Here is a 27,164-nt window from a genome sequence, read left to right as displayed (position 1 = left end):
CCAATGCTATTAGGTCATGATTAATCGTTATTTTTGATGGCACCAGGGTCAGGTCAATTGGCTGTTTCACAATAGAGGGGGCGACTTGTGTTACGTAAAAAAAAGCTGCTCCAAGCTCAGGACAAATAAATGAAATGCTACGACCGCAATGTTCACAGGATGAAGCCTATCTTAATAATACACCCTGAAATCACCTCTTCTCATTTGAGTGAGGAGAATTTGATAAACCGATAGTTACAATTTCCTCCGTCTGAGTGGCAGTTAGTCATTTTTCCTCATTTCTTTTTCGCCCTCATATTTTCTCAGCTGTGTGGGAGAGAAATCCTGCGATGGTGTATGTTCCCTTTCCATTGGAAAGGAAAATGTAATCAGTCCTTCTGTCAGTGCAGCCTGGCAGTAGGCTGCTTCTCTTTGAGGCGAGGGAACCTAACAGTAGTCTGAGTGGCTGACACTTGGGAGTGGCTCTTAGAATACTAGCCTGCCTGCCTCTCTCTGGCAATCTGTTCCTCATGCTGTGGACCTGGCTGGCTGGCTGCCTGTTCATCACCAGTCAGTCAACCACTCCTGCGTCGCTATGGCGAGGCACCTGTCACAGTGTCAGAGGTTGCCCTCTGCTGGTGGAATAGAGAGACACCAGACACCCTGCTCTCCTTAGCTTAGGCCTAGATTCAATCAGATCAAGCGTTAACCGGTGACAGCCGACACCCACATAGCTGATGTACACTGACGTAGCACTCACCCCCATGAGCCCCCACCCCCCCACAATAAAACCCCATCAACACACTTTTTTTTCTCATTGCAAAATGTATAGAATAGCAGGAAATTTGCTCAGGGATTCTTGAAGGTTGGGACTGTCCTTGTCTAGCAGGGAAACATTTTATTTTATAGTTTAAAACAATTCTTTTGTTGCATTATTTGTGCTTAAAATGTACATTTTAATTTTTTAATTTTCAAACTACTTTCAATATTCATTTCCATGTCTGCCCTATGCCTGGAAATGCAAAGGATCCCAATTTCATAATACAAATTTCAATAATGGATATTAAACAAAGAAGTATCTTTCTTGTGACTATAAAGAATATATATTTTAAATTGTTATTCCTAAAAGATGTGTTCGGAGATTTGCCAACAGCGTCAGATTTGTCTAAAATCCTTATTCATGTCCTCATTACATATAGGGCAATGCATGGAAAGTTCTCTACTTTTGATAGATTTAAACAGACAATATGGGAATCACCATGGTCACAACCATAAACTGTCAACGCCATCTGGAGTATGAATGTTTGTTCAAATATGTTACATCTAATTAGCTTTTAGTCATAAAGCAACTGAGGAAAAAAACAAATTGCTGCGGTCTAAACCACTTGAAGACGAAAAATGCCATTTTTGTTAACTCCGTGAAACATCAATTCTATCAGAGTGCTGAAAGATCTGATGGAATGATCGTTTTTTATTGGGGATTTGCAAATTAATGATTTTCCATATTTTAGATGTTTTGTATTGCACTTTTGTTTTTAGAGGCAAAAATATGTCTGCCTTGAGAAGTTGTCAACTCCGTCAGTGGCTTGCCAGCTATGTCTCAACCTATATCTTAACCCCTTAAGATGAAAATGTCATCACCGTTTTGCATCATATGCTTAAACAGTCAAAGTATTTGCCGCGCAAGGCCTAAGGGTTTGCTTTATACATTTTGGTTTGTGTTCTACATCTATAGAAAAACATGCCAAAATGCTAAAGAAATTAGCCCTGCAGCATTTAATAGTGCTATTAAACTTGGATTACATATTTGAATAATCTAACATTAGCTTTAGAATTGCTTGGACCACCTCGCTAAATTGTGCTACGCCACTGCTGATGTTCTGGCGGTGTCACTGGTGGAACCGCTGTGGAACCGCGTCAAATCGATGAGCAGCTGCTCTTGTGATCATTGTTACGAAGCCACATCCGTTCAACTCGCATTAGAAATTAAAAACAAGAAAGTGTAGGATATATAGAAATCATTAAACAAAATAATGAGGATTTCTATCAGCCTAATCGAGGTGTAGATTACATCTCACATTCCAGTGTTCGAACTTGTAAACAAGCTGCATGGGATTTCGCTTAGTGCGACTCCGTGCAGCCAATGGCAATGTCCGCTTTAGGTACAGTATAATGCGAGGAGCCACTTGTGGGTTGGACAGCTCTAACGCAGTTCCACCTCCGACACGTCAAAACATCAGCTATGCGGCTGTTGACTGAAGCAGATATGATTGAATTGGGCACCTTAGTTTAACAGGCTGGAGCCATTTTAACTGACTGACTGCTGCCTGGCTGGCTACCTCACTGGGCCAAAGAGTTCAAGTTCAATTAATCTTCACTAATCTGCCGACTCGTCTTGACTTATTTGCTGACTACTTGAAATGATCTAAGTTTGCGTACCTGCTTTCAGGTTGATGAAGTATGATCATTACATAAGGAAGTATGATCTGAAGAAGAAGGGACATGTTCATGATAGTAGAAGCTGAAATAATCCATTGAAGTGCAACACTTTAGAACAGAAAGCTAGTAGGTATTGTATCTAGTTTGTGTAGCTGGAACAGGTATGCCAACTGTTGCCTGAACTTAATCAAAGAGTGTGTGGCCTTGAAATGTGTCAGTTTTATTTCCCTTGTCTTTAGGGGACACTCACCTCCTATGTGCTGACTGGTTCCAAGTGTGCTGTCATATTATTGCGCACTGGATGTCCTTGTTGCTGCCACTGATACACTGTTCACCCCCCCAATCTAGTCACTTCCTCCCCTCTGACCCCATATTATCCCCTTGTTTGATGTCCTGTTCTGGGTATAGAGAGAAGGAGAGGGCAGGATAGAGGACAGTTTTTTTTTTCTCCCCCCCTCTGCCCCAGCCTCTCTCCCACGTCAGTGGGGGCATTGAATGACTGACGGCTGCATACCAAGCCTCCTTCTGGGGCTCGCTGTGTTGCGTTCACGGTCCTGTTTCTGTCCTGCCAGGGCTAAATATAATTCCCCAGTTTGCAAATGTAGCACAAGTCCTGCAACCTGACCCCCCCCCCCCCCCCTCCCCCCAAGCTCCCTCACTCCCCTCTCCTTTCCTCATACACAAGGTTCAGGTTCTTGGAGGTGGGGGGGGGGGTGTTAGGAGGGTTAGGAGAGCACTCTCCTATTTTCACACATACAGTACTCTCTCTCTGGCTCTCTCTCTCTTTCAGACACACATACTTTTGGACTTACACACTTGCCGGCACAGTCTCTCTCTCTCTCTCTCTCTCTCTCTCTCTCTCTCTCTCTCTCACACACGCACACTGCTGGTCGTTGGTGTGGACTGTGGCTTTGCCCGTCTGGTTTGCCGTGGTGTGGCAAGCGCGGTATGGAGCAGACCGACAGGTATCGCAGGCCCGGCATGGTAAGACAGACCTGGCTAAACCTAAACGCATTACACTTTTGGTGAGTCTGTTTTGGCACCTGTTCCGGGAAGGGCGCCTTGCCGTACTGTAGGAGTGTGTGTGTTGGAGTATGTCTGTGAGACTATGTGGGCGTGTGTGTCAGAGAGGGTTGAAATTTAGGTTGGTGGACAGGACACATTAACTTAAAAAAAAGTTTTTGATGCGCCATTTCCTGGTCTCTCTCATTCTCGCTCTCTTTGATCCTCTTCTTTCGCCTGCGTTCTGTGATTCCATTTTGGGCTAGGCCACAACTGCAGGGAGGGCGCTGGGTTTTTAATTAGACTTCCAGTCCCCCTGGTAGACTGCCTGCCTGCTGAGGGACCCGCCAGCCTCACTGTCCCAGACCCTAGCCCCTACAGCCATTTTATGAGGCTTCTTTCTTTCTCTCTCTCTCTGTCCTGTCCCAGCTGGTCTCAGCCTGGATCCCCAGAGACGCAGATCACATCGTGCCTAACGTCAGTGTTTCCTAACAAAGTGTGTCCATGAGAATGTAATGGTTTTGACCTCCACAAGTTTCAGACCGAGTGCTACATTTATGTTGCTGATTTCTTGATAGATGGACCCCTAGGAGGGTATTTTTAGTGCTTTTTATTGTTACAGTTCCTAGGCGTATTGTTGTTGTTTTGGTTTCAGAGTACCTTTTTAAAAAAAAATGCTGTAGGTCTCAACAGTATAATTAGACTTGCCTAGTACTACTATCTGCTATTAGCTTATCCTTTTTCAAAAAGTTATTGTTGATGTTACTTCATCAGTGCCCACTTTGAGCTGAATCACACCTCTCTGTGTATTTGCGGTGAGGTCTGTACATGACCCACTTCTTTTTGTTTTTGTCTCTCTCCGCAGTGCAGGACCTTTTTTAGATAGCAGTTCACAAAGACATGGTTGTCCGTCGTCCAGCCCGTTGTCATGACAACGGCAGGCATCGTGTGCCAAGCACATGGCCATTTAGACATTGGGAAGCGCCACTGGCCATCGCGAGACACGGAACGTCTCTAACGCTCCTCTCTTAGTACACTGTTAGCTACCAACCTGGCATTCTGCTTCTCAATACCTGTTGCTTTTTTAATCCTCTGGAAGAGTGTTGCTTTTTGTTGTTGCTTGTTGTTCTTCTGTTCCACCGCTGACTGGTGTTGTACCTACTGTTTATGCCAGTGCTGCTGTTGTGGGTGGTGAAAACCTCCTGTAGAATAGGGATTGAGCCTGGGCTGATCATTCTGTCCCGTCTCCCTCTCTGCTGGCAGTCTGAGTGTGTGTTTGCCCTGTCTCTGACTGTGTTTACAGCTGGGCAGACTGTTTGCTCCGATCACACAGAGGGCTTGGAGGGAGGGCTTGGAGGGAGGGCTTGGAGGGAGGGCTGGGGCAGAAATACAGCCTAGAGGAGTAGCGAGAGATTGTGATCTTGTCAGGATTAGAATGTCATAATTAATCATACCAGTGGTTTGGACCATTATTGTATTTCACTTCGGTATCTTTTCTTGCCATCGTTTCGATCTTATTTCACTCTGCCACACACACCGCCTTCTCACTTTGAATCGTAGCCTGTTTTTATCTGTACATCTTTATATCATCATGAAGGCCAGGCATATGACTTTACAATACGTATTCTATGTTTTCAGACAGTCACAAAGGAGGACACTAGATAGATGCATATAATATTCACCCACACATACTGGATACAGTGAGCTCTGAAAGTATTGGGACAGTGACACGCGTTGTTTTGGCTCTCTTCTCCAGCACTTTGGATTTGAGATGATACAATGAGGTTAAAGTGCAGACTGTCAGCTTTAATTTGAGGGTATTGTCATCAATATAGTCGGGTGAACCGTTGAGAAATTACTTCACTTTTTGTCCCCCATTTTAGGGGACCAAAAGTATTGGAACAAATTCATTTATATGTGTATTAAAGTAGTCAAGTTTAGTATTTGGTCCCATATTCCTAGCATGAAATGATTACATCAAGCTTGTGACTCTACTAATTTGTTAGATGCATTTCCTGTTTGTTTTGGCTGTGTTTCAGATGACTTTGTGCCCGCTAGAAACAAATGGTAAATGTATTGTCACTTTTATTGAAAATAAGAAATGAATGTGTTTCGAACACACTTCTACATTAATGTGGATGCTACCATGATTTACGGATAATCCTGAATGAATCGTGACTAATTAGGAGTGAGAAAGTTCCATAACATGCGTCTGCTGTAACTTATGTGGCGGTAGACTAGCGGTCAGTGTTGGGACAGTAACCGAAAGGTTGCTTGTTCGAATCCCCGAGCCGGCATGGTGGAAAAATGTGCCGAATATCATGCGTCTGTAACTTATGCTGTAGCCTGTAGATGCATTCTCCCTCCTCCATCATGCCATCACGTATTGGAACAGTAAGGGCTTCATTGCATCAGAAGAGGCAACATCATTAACATAATTTCTCCCCTCAAGGCAACGCTTCTCACCCCTCATTATTCAATGCTCTTGTCTTTCACACTCCCACTCTTTTCCCTCAGTTTTTAACTGAAAGCATTTCTTACTGTAAATTGTATTTAATGGATAAGGATATATGTGTGTGTGTGTGTGTGTGTGTGTGTGTGTGTGTGTGTGTGAATATTTGCCAAGAAAATCTAGTGTGTGAAACCTTCTGCCATGGCTCAGCTTTGAAGTGATTACCCATATCCTCGTCCTCCTTCTCTCCTCCACCGCGACTCTACCTCTTCCTCCTCCTCCTCCTCCCCTCTGGGGTGGCAGGTAGTCTAGCGGTTAGAGTGTTGGGACAGTAACCAAAAGGTTGCTTGTTTGAATCCCTGTGCCGGCAAGGTGGAAAAATCTGCCATTCTTCCCTTGAGCAAGGCAGGTAACCCCCACAACAGCTTCTCCTCAGGCACCAATGATGTGGACATCATGTCTAATAAATAAATGTATTTGGTGCCATATGTATTACTGACTATTTCTAGGGAGAACATATACAAATATTGTCAAATTCTTCTAGATCTTTTCCATACGGGTATGGAGTGACATTATCAGAGATGTGTGTATTATGAAACATTCTGTCTTATTGATTTGGGTGGGACCCAGTCATCGTTATATAAGTCTATGGGCCCAGCTCTATAGGCAAAGCCTTGAAGCAGGATGTTTATCAAATACAAGCTCAGCTGTAGCCATTAGTAACCAGTTGAGTGTGTTTCTGAGAGCATGTTAATCTAGCCATTTCTTCTGCCTTCACCACTTCCAAAAGTGAGCGGTCCTATTCTGATTCTCTCTCTCTCTCTCTCTCTACTAAGCAACTGGGCTGGTTACTATGACACTACTGGGAACTCTGGCCTGGCCAATGGGAGAGCAGCTATGGGATCAGGTGGTCTTTAGCTATTTTGAACAGGAGCTGTGAGCAACTAAATTAGTGACAGAATCCATTGACAAAGAGAGGGAGTGGAAGAGGGAAGGACAGTATGCAGTAAAGGAGCATGTAGAGAGGCGATGGGAGAGAAAGAGAAAGGTGGAGGAGAGAGAGGACAGTAAGGAGAGAAAGCGTAAGGGGGAGGGTAAGAGTAATTAGAGGTATCCATACTGCCTGTTGATCGGTACATCACCCTGGTCTCTGCCTCACACTCCCCCTCCAGACTTTATTTGTTTAGTCAAGGATTGATTAAGTCCCTAATTGTGTCTCCCTCTCTCTTTTTCTCTCCATCGATTTCATTCCCGTCTTTCTGTCTTTCTATTCTGCGGGTTTGTTATGTGGCGTGACCAGGTTGAGTGAGTGAGTCACGCATACTGTAAACACACGAACGCGCACACACACATACACACACGCAGACTCACTCATCCCTCTTGCTCCCTCTCTGCTGCTTTCACTGCATCACAGACCTGTTGCAGCAGTCAGGGAGTTGCTGTTCTGTGAGTTATTCTGAGGCAGTAAGCTATTCTCTCTTTATTCTCTCTCGTAGACAGACACAGTCCTCTTGGTTTCTCATCTAGCTTAATTAACCTTTCTGTAATATTCAGCTCTCCATGTTGGGATGCACCTGTATGGGTTAGAGGATGACTCAGAGCCGGTAAGTGGCAACGGCTTTTATCATCATTATTAAACACTGCATGTCTGTGTCGGGGAGATGGGCAAGGGTGTGTGTGTGTTTGTGTTAACGAAACAGGAAGTAGGGATGGTCGGGTGGCTCCCCTGGAAGTTTCACTGTTGCCTTGGTTACCGGGCGTGGCATTGCTAAGCCACTGATGATTTTGATGCGACAGGTGGCTGCACTAGAATCGACGTTCTGTTTGTTATTCATTCAAACCGTATGAAGTGACACAGTAAATATCAAAGTACCGATCTCTCTCTCGCATACAGTATTTCTGTTTGTCAGCGGCAGGTTGCCCTGGTGTACATTTAGCCCTTCAAGTCCTGTCTGGTCTCTATTGCTCTGGAGCAGAGATGGAGGCTGAAGCCGCTGAAACTTCCCCTCCGATCCCTGACCCTGTTTACCTTCTGGGGCATTCTGGGACTCGACCCTTCTTTTAATTTCTTCTCTTCTTTTCACACGGTTCTATGCGTAGCAACAGTACCTGTAGTTGCTGTTGTAACAGCCAGAGACCAATAGGGAGTCTGAGTTTTCTGATTTTGTTATGGCACATACTTATGTGCTAATTACCAAATGCCCACGTATTTGAACTCGTATTTGAAATCATTACATATGGTGGATGTCAATTCTCACCACATTCTCACCTCTATTTTAAAACCCCACACCTAATGACTCACTCATTCTGCCTTGCACATTCAGCTGTCCGCATTCTTGTCTGCACCTCCCACGGGTGTATGCAGCAAGCGAGCAAGAGAATCTGACACCTGGAAAAACAGAACAAGTGAGATAGTTACATAAAGAGAGCACTCAAACATTTGACAAGGGAGCCAGGCTGTACTCCCAGTGCTGGGCTGTAGTGTACAGTATACCAGGCAGGGAACGCTCCGCTCTGAGCAGAGCCCCCCCAAGAGAGGAGGCCAGGCCAGCGTTTTTATTGTGTGGTATGGGTGGATTAGGGTCAGCCAGAGAGGCTCAGGTTACCAGGCATCACGGGTGGTGGAAGTGGACGAAACCATAGCCACTTCATGAGTAATTTATCAGTGCTAATATTAAATCCGGGCCTTTTTATCTCTATCTCCCTCTCTCTCGGACACGCCCACACTCAAACACATCAAAGCGCCTGATCAGATGTGATTCAGGTTTGCATATGTGTTTTGATGCATCCACTTCACACTCATATCACACCAGCCAAGTGTTATGTGCCAGACAGTAATGTGTGTATTTGATGAGTAGGCTTGAATGTAGCCAGGCAGCCAGGCAGGCAGGCAGCCAGGCAGGTTCCCTTTGTGCCTCCAGGTTATTAATAAAGGGTGAAACAAAAGAAATGCCACAGAGAGGTGGACCTGATGACAATTATAGGTGATTGTTTGGGATATTTGCCTCGAGCCATTCAAAATGAGGTAGGCACCAGGCAGTAGTACAGAACACACTACAGTACATATTATGGTTTAAACAGAGATGGACAGAACACACTACAGTACATATTATGGTCTAAACAGAGATGGACAGAACACACTACAGTACATATTATGGTTTAAACAGAGATGGACAGAACACACTACAGTACATATTATGGTGTAAACAGAGATGGACAGAACACACGACAGAACACACTATAGTACATATTATGGTTTAAACAGAGATGGACAGAACACACTACAGTACATATTATGGTCTAAACAGAGATGGACAGAACACACTACAGTACATATTATGGTCTAAACAGAGATGGACAGAACACACTACAGTACATATTATGGTCTAAACAGAGATGGACAGAACACACTACAGTACATATTATGGTCTAAACGGAGATGGACAGAACACACTACAGTACATATTATGGTCTAAACAGAGATGGACAGAACACACTACAGTACATATTATGGTCTAAACAGAGATGGACAGAACACACTACAGTACATATTATGGTCTAAACAGAGATGGACAGAACACACTACAGTACATATTATGGTCTAAACGGAGATGGACAGAACACACTACAGTACATATTATGGTCTAAACAGAGATGGACAGAACACACTACAGTACATATTATGGTGTAAACAGAGATGGACAGAACACACTACAGTACATATTATGGTCTAAACAGAGATGGACAGAACACACTACAGTACATATTATGGTCTAAACAGAGATGGAGCAAAGCATAGTGAGATGGGAAAAGCCAGGCAGTGGAAAATAACATGTTGAGAGAAGGGACAGAGTGAAGGAGAGATAAAGCAGAGGGAGAGAGATCCCAGGGGAGGAAAAAACGGATTATCACGTTGGGCACAAGGCCTTGATTGTGTTATACCACAGAGATGAAACGGTATGAAAATTTCATATCACGATTATAGTGACCAAAGTGATCACGGTTATCAGTATTATCGCGGTTTTGTTAAAATGTGCTGGGAATGTTCAAAAAGTAATGATACACTGAAATCGTTTTATATTGAAAACCAACAAAAAAATAAAAAAATAGCAGCACTGCACTTTTTGTGTGTATAAACGTTAAAATAATAACATTAGCATTAAAGATGGCACCATGTGGCCATGAGAGTTTAACGTTTCAACCTCCATCAGCCTCAGAAAGCCAGGCCTCTCAATTTGAAATGGCATCATGTCCTTTGCAATGTGTAATATGAAAGGCCTGCAGTGAGGTCTTGAGCATTTTTTTGATGTGGGTGCATGAGCCTGCCTTTTCAAATGCTCGAGTGTCTGTGTCACAACTGTAGATGAGGGACCAGTAGCATCACTGGGTTTGCCTGCTGCACGCCTGTAAACGAGGGAATGGCAAATGTATTTATTATTATTATTATTGGTGTCGTATTATAATTATTCACTTACACACACACACAGTCAATCTTCTGTGTTGCATTTGAGTGTATGCGATGACCCCATGCACTATTGACATAAATACAAATGAATCTTCAGAAGACCGTTATAGTAATTGCAATGAGCCTAACAATTGAATCCTACAGACGAAGAACCATATATGTGACAATTTTTCCATTTTAAGATAATCAGTTATTTTTATATTATTAATTGTGTGTACCACATTAGGTGTTTTATGGTTGAGAAATAATTCACCATACCCATATCTTCCAACAACAATTTATATTTTTTTGTTATTTCAAATAATACTTTTTTTTATTGCCGTTTTAATTTTTAGAATGTGGAAGAACAGTATATCTCCAGTGATGATTTCAGTTTGTGGAAGAACAGTATATGTGACATTTTGCATGACTCTTGTAAGATGTCCTGTTTTAACACCTGATATGATGTTTTAAGTACTTTCAAGTACAGATGCCCTTCATGTAAATAACGTAAATGCCTTATGCAGTTCATTCATTTGTATGGAGGTTCATTTAAAGGTGGTCTATCAACTTTAGCACTGATGACTATTCTGAAAAGTTGAGTCATGAAATCTTAGTCTCATTTAAAATAAAGCCCTCAATGTGAACATACCATAGAACTACCAAAATAGAATACAATGAAATTAATTAAATCAAAACAAGCACAACTTGTACATATCAAATAGGGATAAATGTGATGTGCCAATATGCATGTCCATTATGCAGGTCCCGAAGGTCAATATTACAAAACGATAATGTATGAGTTAGTAGCCAACGAACTTTGGCTAATATGTTTTCTTTATAGTTACAAATTAGACAACCCAGAACATACATGTTAGTTACTGTACTCTATAGCTAGCTAGCTTGATTGTTTGATATACGGTTCTTCCACATACCTCATTTGGACAGCTTTTCCCAGTTTTTTCTTGACCCTTACGATTTGTATAGGGTTTTCCCGCATCCCGTAAGATCTACCTTTGCCTGTCTTTCCATTCTTTTAGTTTTGTTTTACGTTTCTTTCCCACATTTCTGCGATTTTCATCAGCAACAGAAAAGTTGTGCGCTTGTCCGTCCATTCTGAGTGGTGCACATAAACGGTTATTCCACGAGAGCCTATCTTTAAATTTAAAATGATTGTTAATTAGCGCGTGGAAAGCTTGTGAAACCGGTTCACTATAGAAAAATGGTGTCCAATAATGATTTTTCATGTATATCTCTTTTTTTTTTAAATGTCACATATATGGTTCTTCGTCTGTACGATTCAATTGACCTAAATACAGAAGTCTTCTATAGGATTCTATAGTGTTTCTGCTGTTGGAACACTTTTACAACCCAAGTCGACGTCTGCCGGATTTTTAAATTAACAAAATATGTTGATTGGGTGACTAAACTCAGCAAAGAAATAAACGTCCTCTCACTGTCAACTGCGTTTATTTTCAGCAAACTTAACATGTGTAAATATTTGTATGAACATAACAAGATTCAACAACTGAGAGACAAAATGAACAAGTTCCACAGATATGTGACTAACAGAAATGGAATAATGTGTCCCTGAACAAAGGGGGGGGGGGTCAAAATCAAAGTAACAGTCAGTATCAGGTGTGGCCACCAGCTGCATTAAGTACTACAGTGCATTTCCTCCTCATGGACTGCACCAGATTTGCCAGTTCTTGCTGTTAGATGTTACCCCACTCTTCCACCAAGGCACCTGCAAGTTCCTGGACATTTCTGGGGGGAATGGCCCTAGCCCTCACCCTCTGATCCAACAGGCCCCAGACTTGCTCAATGGGATTGAGATCTGGGCTCTTCGCTGGCCATGGCAGAAGACTGACATTCCTATCTTGCAGGCAATCACGCACAGAACGAGCAGTATGGCTGGTGGCATTGTCATGCTGGAGGGTCATGTCAGGATGACCCTGCAGGAAGGGTACCACATGAGGGAGGAGGATGTCATCCCTGTAAAGCACAGCGTTGAGATTGCCTGCAATGACAACAAGCTGAGTCCGGTGATGCTGTGACACACCGCCCCAGACCAAGACCGACACTCCACCTCCAAATCGATCCCGCTCCAGAGTACAGGCCTCTGTGCTCATTCCTTCGACGATAAACGCCAATCCGACCATCACCCCTGGTGAGACAAAAACACGGCTTGTCAGGGAAGAGCACTTTTTTCCAGTTCTGTCTGATCCAGCGACGGTGGGTTTGTGCCCATAGGTGACGTTGTTACCGGTGATGTCTGGTGAGCACCTGACTTACAACAGGCCTACAAGCCCTCAGTCCAGCCTCTCTCAGCCTATTGCGGACAGTCTATGCACTGATGGAGGGATTGTGTGTTCCTGGTGTAACTCAGGCAGTTGTTGCCATCATGTACCTGTCCCGCAGGTGTGATGTTCAGATGTACCGATCCTGTGCAGGTGTTGTTACACGTGGACTGCTATTGCGAGGACGATCAGCTGTCCCTCCTGTCTCCCTGTAGCGCTGTCTTAGGCATCTTACAGTACGGACATTGTCATTTATTGCCCTGGCCGCATCTGCAGTCCTCATGCCTCCTTGCAGCATGCCTAAGGCACATTCACAAAGGTGAGCAGGGACCCTGGGCATCTTTCTTTTGGTGTTTTTCTGTAGAAAGGCCTCTTTAGTGTCCTAAGTTTTCATAACTGTGACCTTATTGGCTACCGTCTGTAAGCTGTTAGTGTCTTAACGACCGTTCCACAGGTGCATGTTCATTAATTGTTTATGGTTCATTGAACAAGCATGGGAAACAGTGTTTAAACCCTTTACAATGAAGATCTGTGAAGTTATTTGGATTTTTACGAATTATCTTTGGAAGACAGGGTCCTGAAAAAGGGACGTTTTTTTTTGTTGCTGAGTTTACATAACGTGTTATCGTGTGCAATGGGCAAATAGTCTGAAGACACACAACGCATGCAGCTGAACAATGTGTCGTGTTTTTACAAGAGTATGTAACACTGAAAGCTTCAGTTTACATTATTGACAAGCTATTTGCAAGTGAGACAGACAAACCATTACATTTTCCCCCATTCCGAAGTCCCCACATCATGCATTGAGCTAAAAGTGAATTTGCCTTGCATTCGCTATAAAGTTATGGGTGGTGGCCACAAAGATGACTCGAGATTTGAAGTGTTGCCCCCTTTCGGAGTGTTTTTTGTTGTTGTTGCATGTTCTGCAGACAGGGTGACCATCTTTGATTTAAGTTTCCCTCAGCACTCTTGTAAAACCCAAAATACAACCACACTTCAGATTTGGTCCTCTTAGAAGGCTGAAAAATCTCCCGAGCGCCGTCACTGCCTTCCGTCATGTTTTCACACAAAACAAAACCCACGTTGCATGCTGCGCCTGCGTCAGACGGTTGCTAACTTTGGTTGATGCTGGACAGTATTTACCTTGAGTTTTTCAAACTGTGGCAATGAAACACGGTTTTAATGATAATTAAAATTTGAAATGGTATACTAATAGTCGGGAATTTTAGCTTGGTTTGTCATGAAACTGGTAACTGTTTCATCCCTAATTCCACACACACCTCTACAGTCAACTAATTTCTCTCCCCCATGTCTGTCTGTTGGTGTTTGTTATGGGGAGGTGTGTGTGTGTGTGTGTGGTTCCAGTAATACTATTGTTGTCTTTATTGTCCTTACTGGCACAGGGGTTTTATTCAAGGACGTGTGGTCATGCCATAGAATACGCTTGTGTACACACACACACGCACGCACGCACGCACGCACGCACACACGCTCGTACAAACATACAGCACACTAGAAAAAATGACCATGCCACCATCTCCCACATTCTCCTTCTTTCCTTCTCTCTATACCTCCTATCTCTCTGCCCTCTTTCTTTCTCTCTCTCACACATAAACCCTCACTCACTCACTTCCTTACTATGTCCCTGTGTGTGTGTGTGTGTGTGTGTGTGTGTGTGTGTGTGTGTGTGTGTGTGTGTGTGTGTGTGTGTGTGTGTGTGTGTGTGTTGCAGGGCTCTGCCGACTCCTACACCAGCCGGCCGTCGGACTCAGATGTGTCCCTGGAGGAGGACCCAGAGGCGCTGCGGAAGGAGGCAGACCTACAGGCCCTCGCCACCCTCGAGAAAGCAAAGGTCAGAGGTCACCATGGCCCTTCCCTGTGACCCTGTCCCTCTGTTATACAGTACAGCCATACAGAACAGCACAGTCTTTAACCATTCACCCCGACCCTAACTATACACCTGACTATTCTCGCTAACAGTGTCCCCTCAATGTTTTAGGCACACGGTTAACACATATTATAACATATATTTCTATTCAATTAACATTCATTAACAGTCTTCGTGACATACTAGACATTGAGCGACATGAGTTTAGTATCTCATCCTGCCTTGTCCACTCTGTCGCCCTCATGTCATTCTTATCCTCTATTCTCATTCTTTGTTCTGCCTTTTTCTTTTGCTCCCACCTCCCCAGACCAAACCAGTAGCCTTCGCTGTGCGGACGAATGTGGGCTACAACTCTGGGCCCAACGACGACGTCCCAGTGCAGGGCATGGCCATCTCCTTTGAAGCCAAAGACTTCCTACACATCAAAGAGGTACCGGAGCTGCGTAAACAACACTGGGCCGCCTTATTTCTTATTGTTAGATTGTTTCTGAAGATGAGTTAGTCCCCATGCCCTTGAGCTTTACGAAGACGGCGGGATATTGTTCAGTTATAGTATGAACATCCGGTTCTATATATATATATATATATATATATATATATATATATATATATATATATATAATCTGATTGATGTGTCAATAAGCAAGCTAAGATGGCGGCGGTGGTTGCCTTGGCAACAACAGCAGGGCCCTGAGCGAGGGAGGAGAAGACCGGTGTGTGTATTATTGGGTGGTATTGAGGTGTTTTTCTGTCTGTGTGCTCTGTGCAGAAGTACAATAATGACTGGTGGATTGGGCGTCTGGTGAAGGAGGGCTGTGAGGTGGGGTTCATCCCCAGCCCAGTCAAACTGGAGAACACCCGGCTACTGCAGGAGCAGAAGATGAGACAGAACCGCCTCAGCTCCAGGTACTGGCTGCTGCCCACACCCGCGTCCCCTGGCACACATCACCCTGTCACTTTACGGCAACATAGATCAGTTACCTATCGGCTCCGTCATATCAGAGCTGTTATCCAACAGGGTTGGGCTCAATTCGAATTGAAGGCAGTTAATTCAGAAAGTGATTTGAATTTGAAATAAGTAGTGTCTACTTTTCCGTTTATTGAGAAGTCATTGGAAATAAATGCCCTTTTTTTGATTATTCTATTGTCATTTTAGTTCACTTTCTAAATTGACTGCCTTCAATTTGAATTGAGCCAACCTTGTTATCCAATTAGCTTCCACAGTGCATGCAACATAATACAGTACAATGATCACCAAATCAACAGTCACTACTTCACAATTAAAAATAGGAAAAGTTCAATTTATTTTCAATTACCATTTTTTTTCAGTCCACCTCACTTTTCACCAGTAGCCATCCACTCATTGTTCTCTCCTCCACCCTCTTACAGTAAATCTGGTGGCAGCTCCAGCCTGGACGTTGCCACTGGAACACGCAGGCCCACCCCTCCTGGCACAGGTAAGGTCAGGGGTGGGGGGGGGTCATCTTCACCTCTCGGCTGGCTAGAAGAGACACACACACTACAGCACTGTGTGTGTGACGATAGATATAGCCCTCTGTCGCGGCCTGTCGCTAATATTCCGTGTAGATTTTAATTGGATAGTTGGTGATCCATGATGAAACGGATATCTGCAGTGTGGAGGGGAGCGTCTCAGTGGGTGTGCTGCTGATACTGGAGTGAGATAGAAGGAGAGGGGTCCTAGCAGGTCATTAGTATGGCTAACAGGACCAGCCTGAAATAGAGCGGAGGATATAGTGCTCCTCTCATTAAATCTGATCACTACGCTTGGCCAGACCAGGGAGGTATCCCAAAGGGCACCCTGTCCCCTACATCGTGCACTAGTTTTGACCAAAGCCTTATTGGCCCTGGTCAAAGGTAATGCACTTTAATAGGAATAGGGTCCGATTTGAGACTCAGCCCATACCTTATGTGTTAGCACTGAGCAGCAACAGTGTAGTTCAGTTCAGTCATGCTGCTGGATAGACAGTACGGTTCACTGAGACGGAGGGAAATAAATAGACAGAGACAGAAGGAAAGATTGATGGTGTGGAATTACAGAAATATATACACTACTGTTCAAAAGTTTGTGGTCACTTAGAAATATCCATGTTTTTGAAAGAGAAGCACATTTCCTTGTCCACTAAAATAACATCAAATTGATCAGAAATACAGTGTAGACATTGTTAATGTTGTAAATGACTATTGTAGCTGGAAACAGCAGATTATTATATATTTTTTTTCTTTCTTTTTTTAAATGGAATATCTACATAGGCGTACAGAGGCCCATTATCAGCAACCATCACTCCTGTGTTCCAATGGCACGTTGTGTTAGCTAATCCAAGTTTAAAACACCAGTCTCAACGACAACAGTGGTGACTCCGGGATGCTGGCCTTCTAGACTGAGTTCCTCTATCCAGTGTCTGTGTTCTTTTGCCCATCTTAATATTTTCCTTTTATTGGCCAGTCTGAGATATGGCTTTTTCTTTGCAACTCTGCCTAGAAGGCCAGCATCCCGGAGTCACCTCTTCACTGTTGATGTTGAGACTGGTGTTTTGCGGGTACTATTTAATGAAGCTGCCAGTTAAGGACTTGTTAGGCATCTGTTTCTCAAACTAGACACTCTAATATACTTGTCCTCTTGCTCAGATGTGCACTGGGGCCTCCCACTCCTCTTTCTATTCTGGTTAGAGCCAGTTTGCGCTGTTCTGTGAAGGGAGTAGTACACAGCGTTGTACGAGAACTTCAGTTTCTTGGCAATTCCTCGCATGGAAGAGCCTTTATTTCACAGAACAAGAATAGACTGACGACTTTCAGAAGAAATGTCTTTATTTCTGGCAATTTTGATCCTGTAATTGAAGTCACAAATGCTGATGCTCCAGATACTCGACTAGTCTGAAGAAGGCCAGTTTTATTGCTTCTTTAATCAGAACAACAGTTTTCTGCTGTGCTAACATAATTGCAAAAGGGTTTTCTAATGATAAATTAGCCTTTTAAAATGATTAACTTGGATTAGCTAACACAACGTGCCATTGGAACACAGGAGTGATGGCTGCTGATAATGGGCCTCTGTACGCCTATGTAGATATTCCATTAAAAATCAGCCGTTTCCAGCCACAACAGTCATTTGCAACATTAAAAATGTCTACACTGTATTTCTGATCAATTTGATGTTATTTTAATGGATAATTTTTTTGTTGCTTTCTTTCAAAAACAAGAACATTTCTAAGTGACCCCAAACTTTTGAATGGTAGTGTACATGTTTTTATCAGATAAGAACTGACTGGGAGTGAGTTCATTGAATAATTGAATTGAAGACAGACGGACTAGATCAGACACGTAGATTGACTGTAACTGGCGTTGTTTCTCCAGTGATGGATGACCTAACAATGATGGATGTGTTACGTTAAAACACGATAGTTATAGTATGGTTCTCTGTATCAACCATATTTGTTATACCTGAACTGATATACCAAACCCCCCTTCCTGCCTGGCTGTGCCGGCTTAAAACACCCGTACCTACATCCAAAACACAGAGCTCTCACCACCGTAACCAGTCCCAGCGCACAGCAAACCCCTCTTCCTGCCTGGCTGTGCCGGCTTAAAACACCCTTACCCACATCCAAAACACAGAGCCCTCACCACCGTAACCAGTCGCAGCACACACAAAACCCTCCTCAAGGCAGCTACACACCTTTTTCTGCCTCCACCTCCTAGCACCTCTTCTTCTCTGCTCTCTCTCTGCTCTTTCTCTCTCTTTCTCTCGTCTCCGCCACTTCTTCTTCAGCAGTGGATGGCTCTCTCTTCCACCTCCTTTCTCTCCACATCTCTCGCTTACTCACTGTTCTGTTTCGATCGCTGTTTTTCTGACCTGCTCATACACTGATTTCATAGTCACCTATTGACTTTTTATTTCAGCGCTGTTATTTCTGGTTCAGAACGCTGTCATTTCTCCCATTTCTAGATCTCAGATCGGAGTCTGTCCTACTCTCTGCTTTTGATTGCCTTGTCTTTTATTGATTACCTTTCTTATCATGCCTTTCTTGTCCTCCTTTTTCTCTTTCCTCCTTTTTTTCTCTGTCCTCGTTTCTCTGTCCTCGTTTCTCTGTCCTCGTTTCTCTGTCCTCGTTTCTCTGTATACATCTCCACCTTTTCTTCCTCTTTCACTATTGCTCGATATTCTTTCTCTCTCTTTCTATCATTCCCTGTCCTCTCTCTCTCTCTACCCCACCCCACCCCTCAGCTCATGTGGACATGTCCACGATGGCTTTTGACCTTGACCCCCTGGACCTGGATGCTGAGGAGCCCCCTGAGCCCCAGGGTGACCCTCGCTCCCCCAAGGGCAGCGCAGGCAGCGTCACCTCCCCCCAGGGCCAAATCCACCGCCTGCCCTTCTTTAAGAAGGTAAAGCCCTCCAGGGGCCCCAGGCACCACGGCTGCTTCCCCTCCCCTCCCCACCTCCCTTCAACCAAACCCCCCCTACTGCACGCAGCTATGGCCCAGTCCTAGGCTATAATAACCTTTGTCTGTCCCCACTAGCCCCTCCTACACCCCATCATCTCTGACTTACTGCCCTAAACTGACCCACCGTTCCCGCCGCTAGCTAGCGCCTGTCTGACTCCCTAATCCCGATTGGCCCCTCTGTCTCTGGTCACCATGGTAACACCAAGTTATGTTTGCCTGTGCGTTTCTGCGCTGATCAACTGGGGGAGGGGTTGAGCTAAAGACGAACCTGAACATGTTCATACATTCACCGATGCAAAAGCGATGTATGAATATTCGCCGACGGTGCGACTCTAAACAATAAATGTCATTATCGATCAGACTACAGTGGGTGTGGCCTCCGCTGTCCTATTGAACAGCTTCCCAACTAATCGTCACCTGTCAATAACAACACGTCCTCTGTCTTTTGTGCTTTTTGTCTCTTTTTGTCCCTTTTGCTCTGTCTTCTCGTGGGGGTTGTGTGCGGAATGGTACTGTAGGTGGTCCGGCTAAACAGAAACAGAAGTCGGTGAGTTGGTGCTGACCTTTAATTCACCTTTACCTTCTGTTCTGCCTCCTCCTCTTCCTCTCTGTTGTCTCTCCATGTTCCTCAGTCTGCTCTCATGTCAGCTTATGCTAGAGCGAGTGGGAGGTGACTGGATTTGAACATTTCCTCATTTTTGTCAAGTTTTTCACTTATTCCCCAAGAAGAAGATTTCCGTGTTGCAGTTGTCCCCAGGGATATTGTGTTCCAAAATGATCAATTAAGAAATTCTGGGAAATTATAGGGAGGAACGGTAGGAAGGGAAATGTTAGTTCCACCCCCCAAAATGCCAGCAGGGCTTCCATTTGTCTCTGTCGTCAGAGCTGATTGGGTAAACACGGGCTGTCAGTATGCAGTCAGAGCTGATTGGGTAAACACGGGCTGTCAGTGTGCAGGCGTGTCACGGCCCCTGTCACACACGGTTCTGGTGAACGTTAATGCTCCCTGATGTGTTTTCATTCCCATTCTGGATGGCTGCTTTGAGTGACAGCCAATAGCCTATCATCAGCCCGCCTCGCTATCCCTCCCTATCTCAGAGCTGTCAACACAGCTTTGATCCCGTAGATACAGGAGACTGTGGAGGCAGAGGCACGCTTTGTCCTCCAATAGCAAAAACACTTTCTATAGATTACGTGAAAGTTCATGTTATTCAGAAGAAGCAACATAAATAGTGATCCACAGTACACCTCCCTCAGCACTGCCCCTCTAGAGATGAGCACCGTTTGGAAAAGTTCTTAAGTGTATTTTTTAGATGTAGTGAATCGTAATGAGGTGAACTGCGTCCACTGCCTGTTTGTGGAGGTGTGGCTTTATGTAACGTAACGTACCTTAGTGGAGGAGAGCTCTTCAAGCCTCTATGCTACTGCTCTCAGTGCACTAAAGTGCTGCATGGAATACAGAGGAGAAGGCGTGCTGAGAATACAGAGAGCTGACACCGAATACACACGAGCACCCTACAGGTGTAGGATCTTAATTGGATCCCTTTTTGTTGCTGAGAATCTTGAAGCTCATTTGCATTTCCTGCAGCGTGATTTACATACATTTACTGAAAACCCACACTAGCACACCGTTATATTAACAGTATTGCACTTTTCATGCACACTACTTTTGGCCAGCTAATAGCCTAACCATGGACAACTAACGTTATGGACTAAGCCTTCAAATGGGTCAAATGAAGAGCCTACATCTGTATTCTCCTCATGCCTTCCTATCTGTTAGTGGATAGACCATGGGACCTGTTCTCCTCTCACCTGTCATTCCAAAACAGGACGCTTTCTATAACAGAGCAGATGCTTATAGATGCGGTGTTGGGCAGATGAATCATGCTCCTCATGATTCATATTGATGGAATGTTAATGTATGCGTTTTGTTTTACTTGTTAGAATATTGATTGACTGTGTGTGGGTGTTTTGCGTAAGAGTGCATGTCATTTTCAATGTTATTGGAGTGTTTGAAGTAAGTGTCTTGAGAAATGTATGCTCTGTATGTTGGTTCAAAATTAGGTATCTTTTTGTAGGTTTAGTGTGTGCTTGTTGTCCGTTTTCTCTGGGCCTAAAACCACATTTGGCTCAGTGTCTATCTGGCTTCTTTCTATACAGCAATTGGGGTCTACCACACAGATACAGTGGGGCAAAAAAGTATTTAGTCAGCCACCAATTGTGCAAGTTCTCCCACTTAAAAAGATGAGAGGCCTGTAGTTTTCATCATAGGTACACTTCAACTATGACAGACAAAATGAGAGAAAAAAATCCAGAAAATCACATTGTAGGACTTTTAATGAATTTATTTGCAAATTATGGTGGAAAATAAGTATTTGGTCAATAACAAAAGTTTATCTCAAAACTTTGTTATATACCCTTTGTTGGCAATGACAGAGGTCAAACGTTTTCTGTAAGAATTTTGGCCCATTCCTCCATGCAGATCTCCTCTAGAGCAGTGATGTTTTGGGGCTGTTGCTGGGCAACACAGACTTTCAACTCCCTCCAAAGATTTTCTATGGGGTTGAGATCTGGAGACTGGCTAGGCCACTCCAGGACCTTGAAATGCTTCTTACGAAGCCACTCCTTCGTTGCCCAGGCGGTGTGTTTGGGATCATTGTCATCCTGAAAGACCCAGCCACGTTTCATCTTCAATGCCCTTGCTGATGGAAGGAGGTTTTCACTCAAAATCTCACGATACATAGCCCCATTCATTCTTTCCTTTACACGGATCAGTCGTCCTGGCCCCTTTGCAGAAAAAAAGCCCCAAAGAAAGATGTTTCCACCCCCATGCTTCACAGTAGGTATGGTGTTCTTTGGATGCAACTCAGCATTCTTTGTCCTCCAAACACAACGAGTTGAGTTTTTACCAAAAAGGTATATTTTGGTTTCATCTGACCATATGACATTCTCCCAATCTTCTTCTGGATCATCCAAATGCTCTCTAGCAAACTTCAGACGGGCCTGGACATGTACTGGCTTAAGCAGGGGGACACGTCTGGCACTGCAGGATTTGAGTCCCTGGCGGCGTAGTGTGTTACTGATGGTAGGCTTTGTTACTTTGGTCCCAGCTCTCTGCAGGTCATTCACTAGGTCCTCCCGTGTGGTTCTGGGATTTTTGCTCACCGTTCTTGTGATCATTTTGACCCCACGGGGTGAGATCTTGCGTGGAGCCCCAGATTGAGGGAGATTATCAGTGGTCTTGTATGTCTTCCATTTCCTAATAATTGCTCCCACAGTTGTTTTCTTCAAACCAAGCTGCTTACCTATTGCAGATTCAGTCTTCCCAGCCTGGTGCAGGTCTACAATTTTGTTTCTGGTGGCCTTTGACAGCTCTTTGGTCTTGGCCATAGTGGAGTTTGGAGTGTGACTGTTTGAGGTTGTGGACAGGTGTCTTTTATACTGATAACAAGTTCAAACAGGTGCCATTTAATACAGGTAATGAGTGGAGGACAGAGGAGCCTCTTAAAGCAGTTGTTACAGGTCTGTGAGAGCCAGAAATCTTGCTTGTTTGTAGGTGACCAAATACTTATTTTCCACCATAATTTGCAAATAAATTCATTAAAAATCCTACAATGTGATTTTCTGGATTATTTTTCTCATTTTGTCTGTCATAGTTGAAGTGTACCTATGATGAAAATTACAGGCCTCTCTCATCTTTTTAAGTGGGAGAACTTGCACAATTGGTGGCTGACTGAATACTTTTTTGCCCCACTATACATACTGAGAGAGTTATCTTTGACTGGAACCACACTTACGTATGCCTTTTGGCTGGACGAAAGCTCCTGAGAATTTTAAGATATCAATAATGGCTCTTACCATTCTCCATAGCTCATTCTGATCCAGTTGAATTATAGTTTATTTCATTTGCTATGACTGGGAGAGCAGACTTGAGAAATGGAAATGAGTGCTTTCTGTGAACATTTTTTTGCGCTTGGTCTTGGTGCTTTTACCTTCTCCAAGAAAATAAATGGTCTCTGTCTGAAATGCTTTATATATCATTCTTACTGTACAGAGAAAAGGGAGAGTGTTGACATAATGTTGATTTATGTGTGTGTTTCTGTGGCCGTAGGTTGTGCGTCTCAGAGTATGCGTGAGCTCTGTTCGTGTGCATGTCTTTGTTCAGACACAGTGGTTATAGTGTCTCACCCCGCTCTTGGGGCTCTCCTGTCTGACTCAGATGGAGCATGTCCCCCCTTACGACGTGGTCCCCTCCATGAGACCCATCATTCTAGTGGGGCCGTCACTGAAGGGCTACGAGGTAAGGCTACTGTGTAGCTCAATCTCCCCAACTGTCTTCATTGTTTATTATACCGGTCATATCCCACGCCTCGGTTGTTCTTCTTCTCCTCGTCTCCCACCAGGTGACTGACATGATGCAAAAGGCTCTCTTTGACTTTCTCAAGCACAAGTTTGAGGGCAGGTGAGTTTCAGGCCAGCCAGAGAACATGACTGAAATATTTTTACCATATTTAGTAAAGGTTGAAAACGTCTTCAACTTAGTATTTAGTTAACCTGCTTTTAGACGTTTCCAGTTCTCAGCCCTGATTGGTTGATCGTGTTTCTTCCAGGATATCCATCACCCGGGTGACCGCAGACATCTCCCTTGCCAAGCGCTCGGTCCTCAACAACCCCAGTAAACACACCATCATCGAGCGCTCCAGCACCCGCTCCAGCCTGGGTAAGACAGGACCAGTAGGGCAAGACATCCTTGTACCTTTGATCACAATAAGCGCCAGGACTGGCTCTGTGCCTTTCCAACACACACCCACGTGATCCATTTCCAAAAGCTTTGTTTGTTCATGTTTCTTATCATACGTTGGGCCATTGTGTTGTTACCTTTCACTATCAGTGTTGTCATATATCAATCTTAGCTTGTGTAAGTATTTGATCCAGCTGATGACCTGCCTGACTCTAAATGAAATGCCAGTTTGTACTTGGACAATGACTGGTGTTTACCTGTCACCGAGTATTGGGATAAAGATATTTAAAAGTATTGTTTCTGTTGGTGATAGCTACCTGGTCAGCGAAAGGTCAGGGAATATTGGATGTTAGCATCTATTGATAACATACAGTAGGGAGCCTCATAGTCAATTGAATTGAATTACACAAATGTTTTTACTTAGGTCATCAATCCGTTCCTTTTGGCATAGATTCGATATCAGTGAGTAGGGCTAAGCACAGGACAGCAAGGCCCCTCTAGAGGAGAGGCTAGCTGAGCAGAGAGGGGCAGTGTAGCCTGTCCATGGGAACCTGAAAGGGTTGTTCTACCTTTAATTACTCACTGCCCCTCTCTGATCTGGCCTCTTCTCTTTCTCCATCCTGTCTTTTCCTACCCTCTACCCACCTGTCCCTCTCTCCCACCTTCCCTCCCCTCGCTCTGCGTCTCTCAGACGTACTGGGTACGTATGCTCTCAACCCCACGAGGAAGACAACCAAGAGCTTTTTTTCTCTGTTCTCCTCCCCTGTCTGTCTCTCACTACTCTCCTCATACACTCATACCTCATGCATCTGTCTGCCTGTCTGTTCCTCACACATGTTTGTGAAAGCCTGTTGCTTGCAGTAATAACAATTTGAACTAAGGCTTGGAAAGAGTAGACTAATTACACAGCAGAATGAGTGCTCGGTGGGTCTGGTGGCTCTAGGCTGCTCAGCTGAGCGTCTGCCTGCCTGCTGTCTGTCTGTCTGTCTGTCTGTTTGTCTGTCCGGGGTTATGGGGAAATGTGATAGCGGGTCTGGGGGGGGGCAACTGTGATCAGGGAGGAGTGTACAGGGGAAGTTGATACTCCCCCCTCCATCCCCCATTGCCTCCCACCCTGTGGCCCAGAATTAGGGACCCGACTGTAAAGCAACATGTAACAACACTTTACCTACAAGGAGCCTGTATGCATACTGAAACTAAAGCACAATTAGACTTTCATATATGAATGTGTTTTATATACCATACATCATTGGTTACTACCAATCTCTGATACAGGGAACGCATTCTTCACATAGATGCAGTGTAAATAGAGGGAATTTGGAGGTTAATAAAAGCTAGGACAGTTTGTTAGGTTTTCATTATTTTAGGTAAAGTTCATTTCTCTTATCTCTCTGCGGAGCTTCTGGTCGCTGCCTTCCACCTGCAGGTTTAATTCCCTTTCTACTTCAGCCCTTCAGAGGGAGACCGTCTGAAGCCCGCAGCCCCTCTGCAAATTACCTGTTCCCTGTTTATGTAATTGTGGCTGGGGTTGCTACCAGAAGCTCCACAGAGAGATAATGTAATTGTGGCTGGAACACCCCCCCCCCCCCCCCCCCCCCCCCCCCCTCCAAAGAAATTGTACACACATCTGAGCGTATGATAAATGGGGACAGCCACGCTGTTAAAACCATACAGGCTCTTCTAGGGTTTTGCTGAAGGAGAATAGGAGTGTACAAAGCCGAGAACATCCTAACAGACTAATACGTTTGCTCTGCCTGATAGCTCTAACAGCGAATGCTATCACACTTCATCACTTTCAGATGGTTTTATTCGCTGACATGTTCAGAACGGTATATCAAGTGCCACCACATGCATCTCATTCTTACAAGCCTCCTTCCTTCCCGAGTTTGAGTTGATGTAAAAAGTTGTGTTAGAGACCATGTTTACCAGTTGCAAAACATCAGTTACTGCTCGTTGGAATGTGGCAACAGAATGAGAATGCCCTTATGTTCCATTTAGTGGTGTGTAAATGGAATATCTAATGCGATGGGTTCTGTTTCACATGCACCGAACCTCTTGCCAAAATGTTGACATGCATGATAGTGTTAACATGCCACGTTTTCATGTGCTTGTGTGTATCCTGTTTATTTTGAAATGGTGTGTGTGTGTGTGTGTGTGTGTGTGTGTGTGTGTGTGTGTGAAATATGAGTTATCAACGTGGCAATAGTCACACAGATCTCCCTGTATACTCCAGAAGGGATTTAAATGTGGACAGAATTGAGATTTGACAACCAATTCAATTTGTATACTCTGTGTGTTCAGACACCTACTACACCCTGTTAGTTATTGCATTTCCGTGTTCTCTACCACATAGCGGAGGTGCAGAGTGAGATTGAGCGTATCTTTGAGCTGGCCCGCACCCTGCAGCTGGTTGCCCTAGATGCAGACACCATCAACCACCCCTCTCAGCTGGCTAAGACCTCCCTGGCTCCTATCATTGTCTACATCAAAATAGCCTCACCTAAGGTACCCCCTGAATTTGTGGTCGATTGACTTCCTCTATCACGTCCTACTGAAATTGAATGTATGTGACTGAAATGTCTGTAGATGTGACATCTCTGTCAGTGACCAGCTGTATGTTGTTGCCTGTTTCCCTTCAGGTCCTCCAGAGGCTCATTAAATCCCGGGGGAAGTCCCAGGCCAAACACCTGAATGTGCAGATGGTGGCAGCAGACAAGCTGGCCCAGTGCCCCCCTGTGAGTGTCTGTCTGTGGCCCTGGATTCCATGGCCGAAAGACATGCTGTTTGCCCTGAACAAATTAATTCACAATTACCAGTCTGAACAATGGCATTGGCTTAACATTGAAATGAATGCCCTTTTAGGTAGCTGGCTGAATCTCTGACGTTGACAGGTGAGACACTAACATAATGTCCCTCTGTGTTGTATGTAGGAGCTGTTTGACATCATCCTGGATGAGAACCAGCTGGAGGACGCATGTGAGCATCTGGCTGACTACCTGGAGGCCTACTGGAAGGCCACCCACCCCCCCAGCAGTAACCCCCCCAACCCCCTCCTCAACCGCACCATGGCCACGGCCGCCCTGGCCGCCTCCCCAGAGCCTGTCTCCAACCTGCAGGTACAGGTGCTCACCTCCCTGCGCCGCAACCTGGAGTTCTGGCCCGGCCTGGATGGCCCCGGGGCCGAGCATGGGAAAGTGGCCGAGCACGCCCTCTAAAGGCCAGCTGTGGGGGACGGCTCAGGGGGAGCGACACCGCCTTCCTAACCCAAACCCGGCTGCCTGCTCTCCAGATATATCTCCTCCCATCCTCCCTCTCTCCATCCCTCCCTTTGACCTGAAAGAAGAAACCTAATCACATTGTTTAGACCACGTTCTCATTCATAATACTGTATAGAGAAACACTACATACATGGAGAGATGTAGGGGGCTGTTAACTGGAGAGTGTATACTGGGTCCATC

The 27,164-nt window shown here is 44.6% G+C and overlaps 1 protein-coding gene across 2 annotated transcripts; it reads left to right on the top strand.

Annotated features, from left to right (window-relative positions):
- The first annotated feature begins 3,237 nt into the window (after window positions 1-3,237).
- LOC139421137 (voltage-dependent L-type calcium channel subunit beta-1-like) lies at window positions 3,238-27,164 on the top strand. Of its 2 annotated transcripts, none has more exons than XM_071171735.1 (12): window positions 3,238-3,402; window positions 14,349-14,468; window positions 14,812-14,934; window positions 15,274-15,410; window positions 15,894-15,961; window positions 19,484-19,512; window positions 23,185-23,265; window positions 23,369-23,427; window positions 23,576-23,685; window positions 26,060-26,211; window positions 26,346-26,441; window positions 26,637-27,164. In XM_071171735.1, exons 1-12 carry the CDS (start codon window positions 3,367-3,369, stop codon window positions 26,919-26,921), a joined length of 1,296 nt encoding a protein of 431 aa, XP_071027836.1. In that variant the 5' UTR covers window positions 3,238-3,366; the 3' UTR covers window positions 26,922-27,164. The 2 variants fall into 2 exon arrangements, with proteins under 2 accessions (XP_071027836.1, XP_071027835.1); XM_071171734.1 differs by lacking the exon at window positions 19,484-19,512 and adding an exon at window positions 18,745-18,905.

The sequence above is a fragment of the Oncorhynchus clarkii genome, chromosome 12 (assembly GCF_045791955.1).
Source record: "Oncorhynchus clarkii lewisi isolate Uvic-CL-2024 chromosome 12, UVic_Ocla_1.0, whole genome shotgun sequence".
Lineage (NCBI taxonomy): Eukaryota > Metazoa > Chordata > Actinopteri > Salmoniformes > Salmonidae > Oncorhynchus > Oncorhynchus clarkii.
Note: the sequence above shows the minus strand (reverse complement) of the source record. Positions and strands in the feature narration are given on the sequence as shown.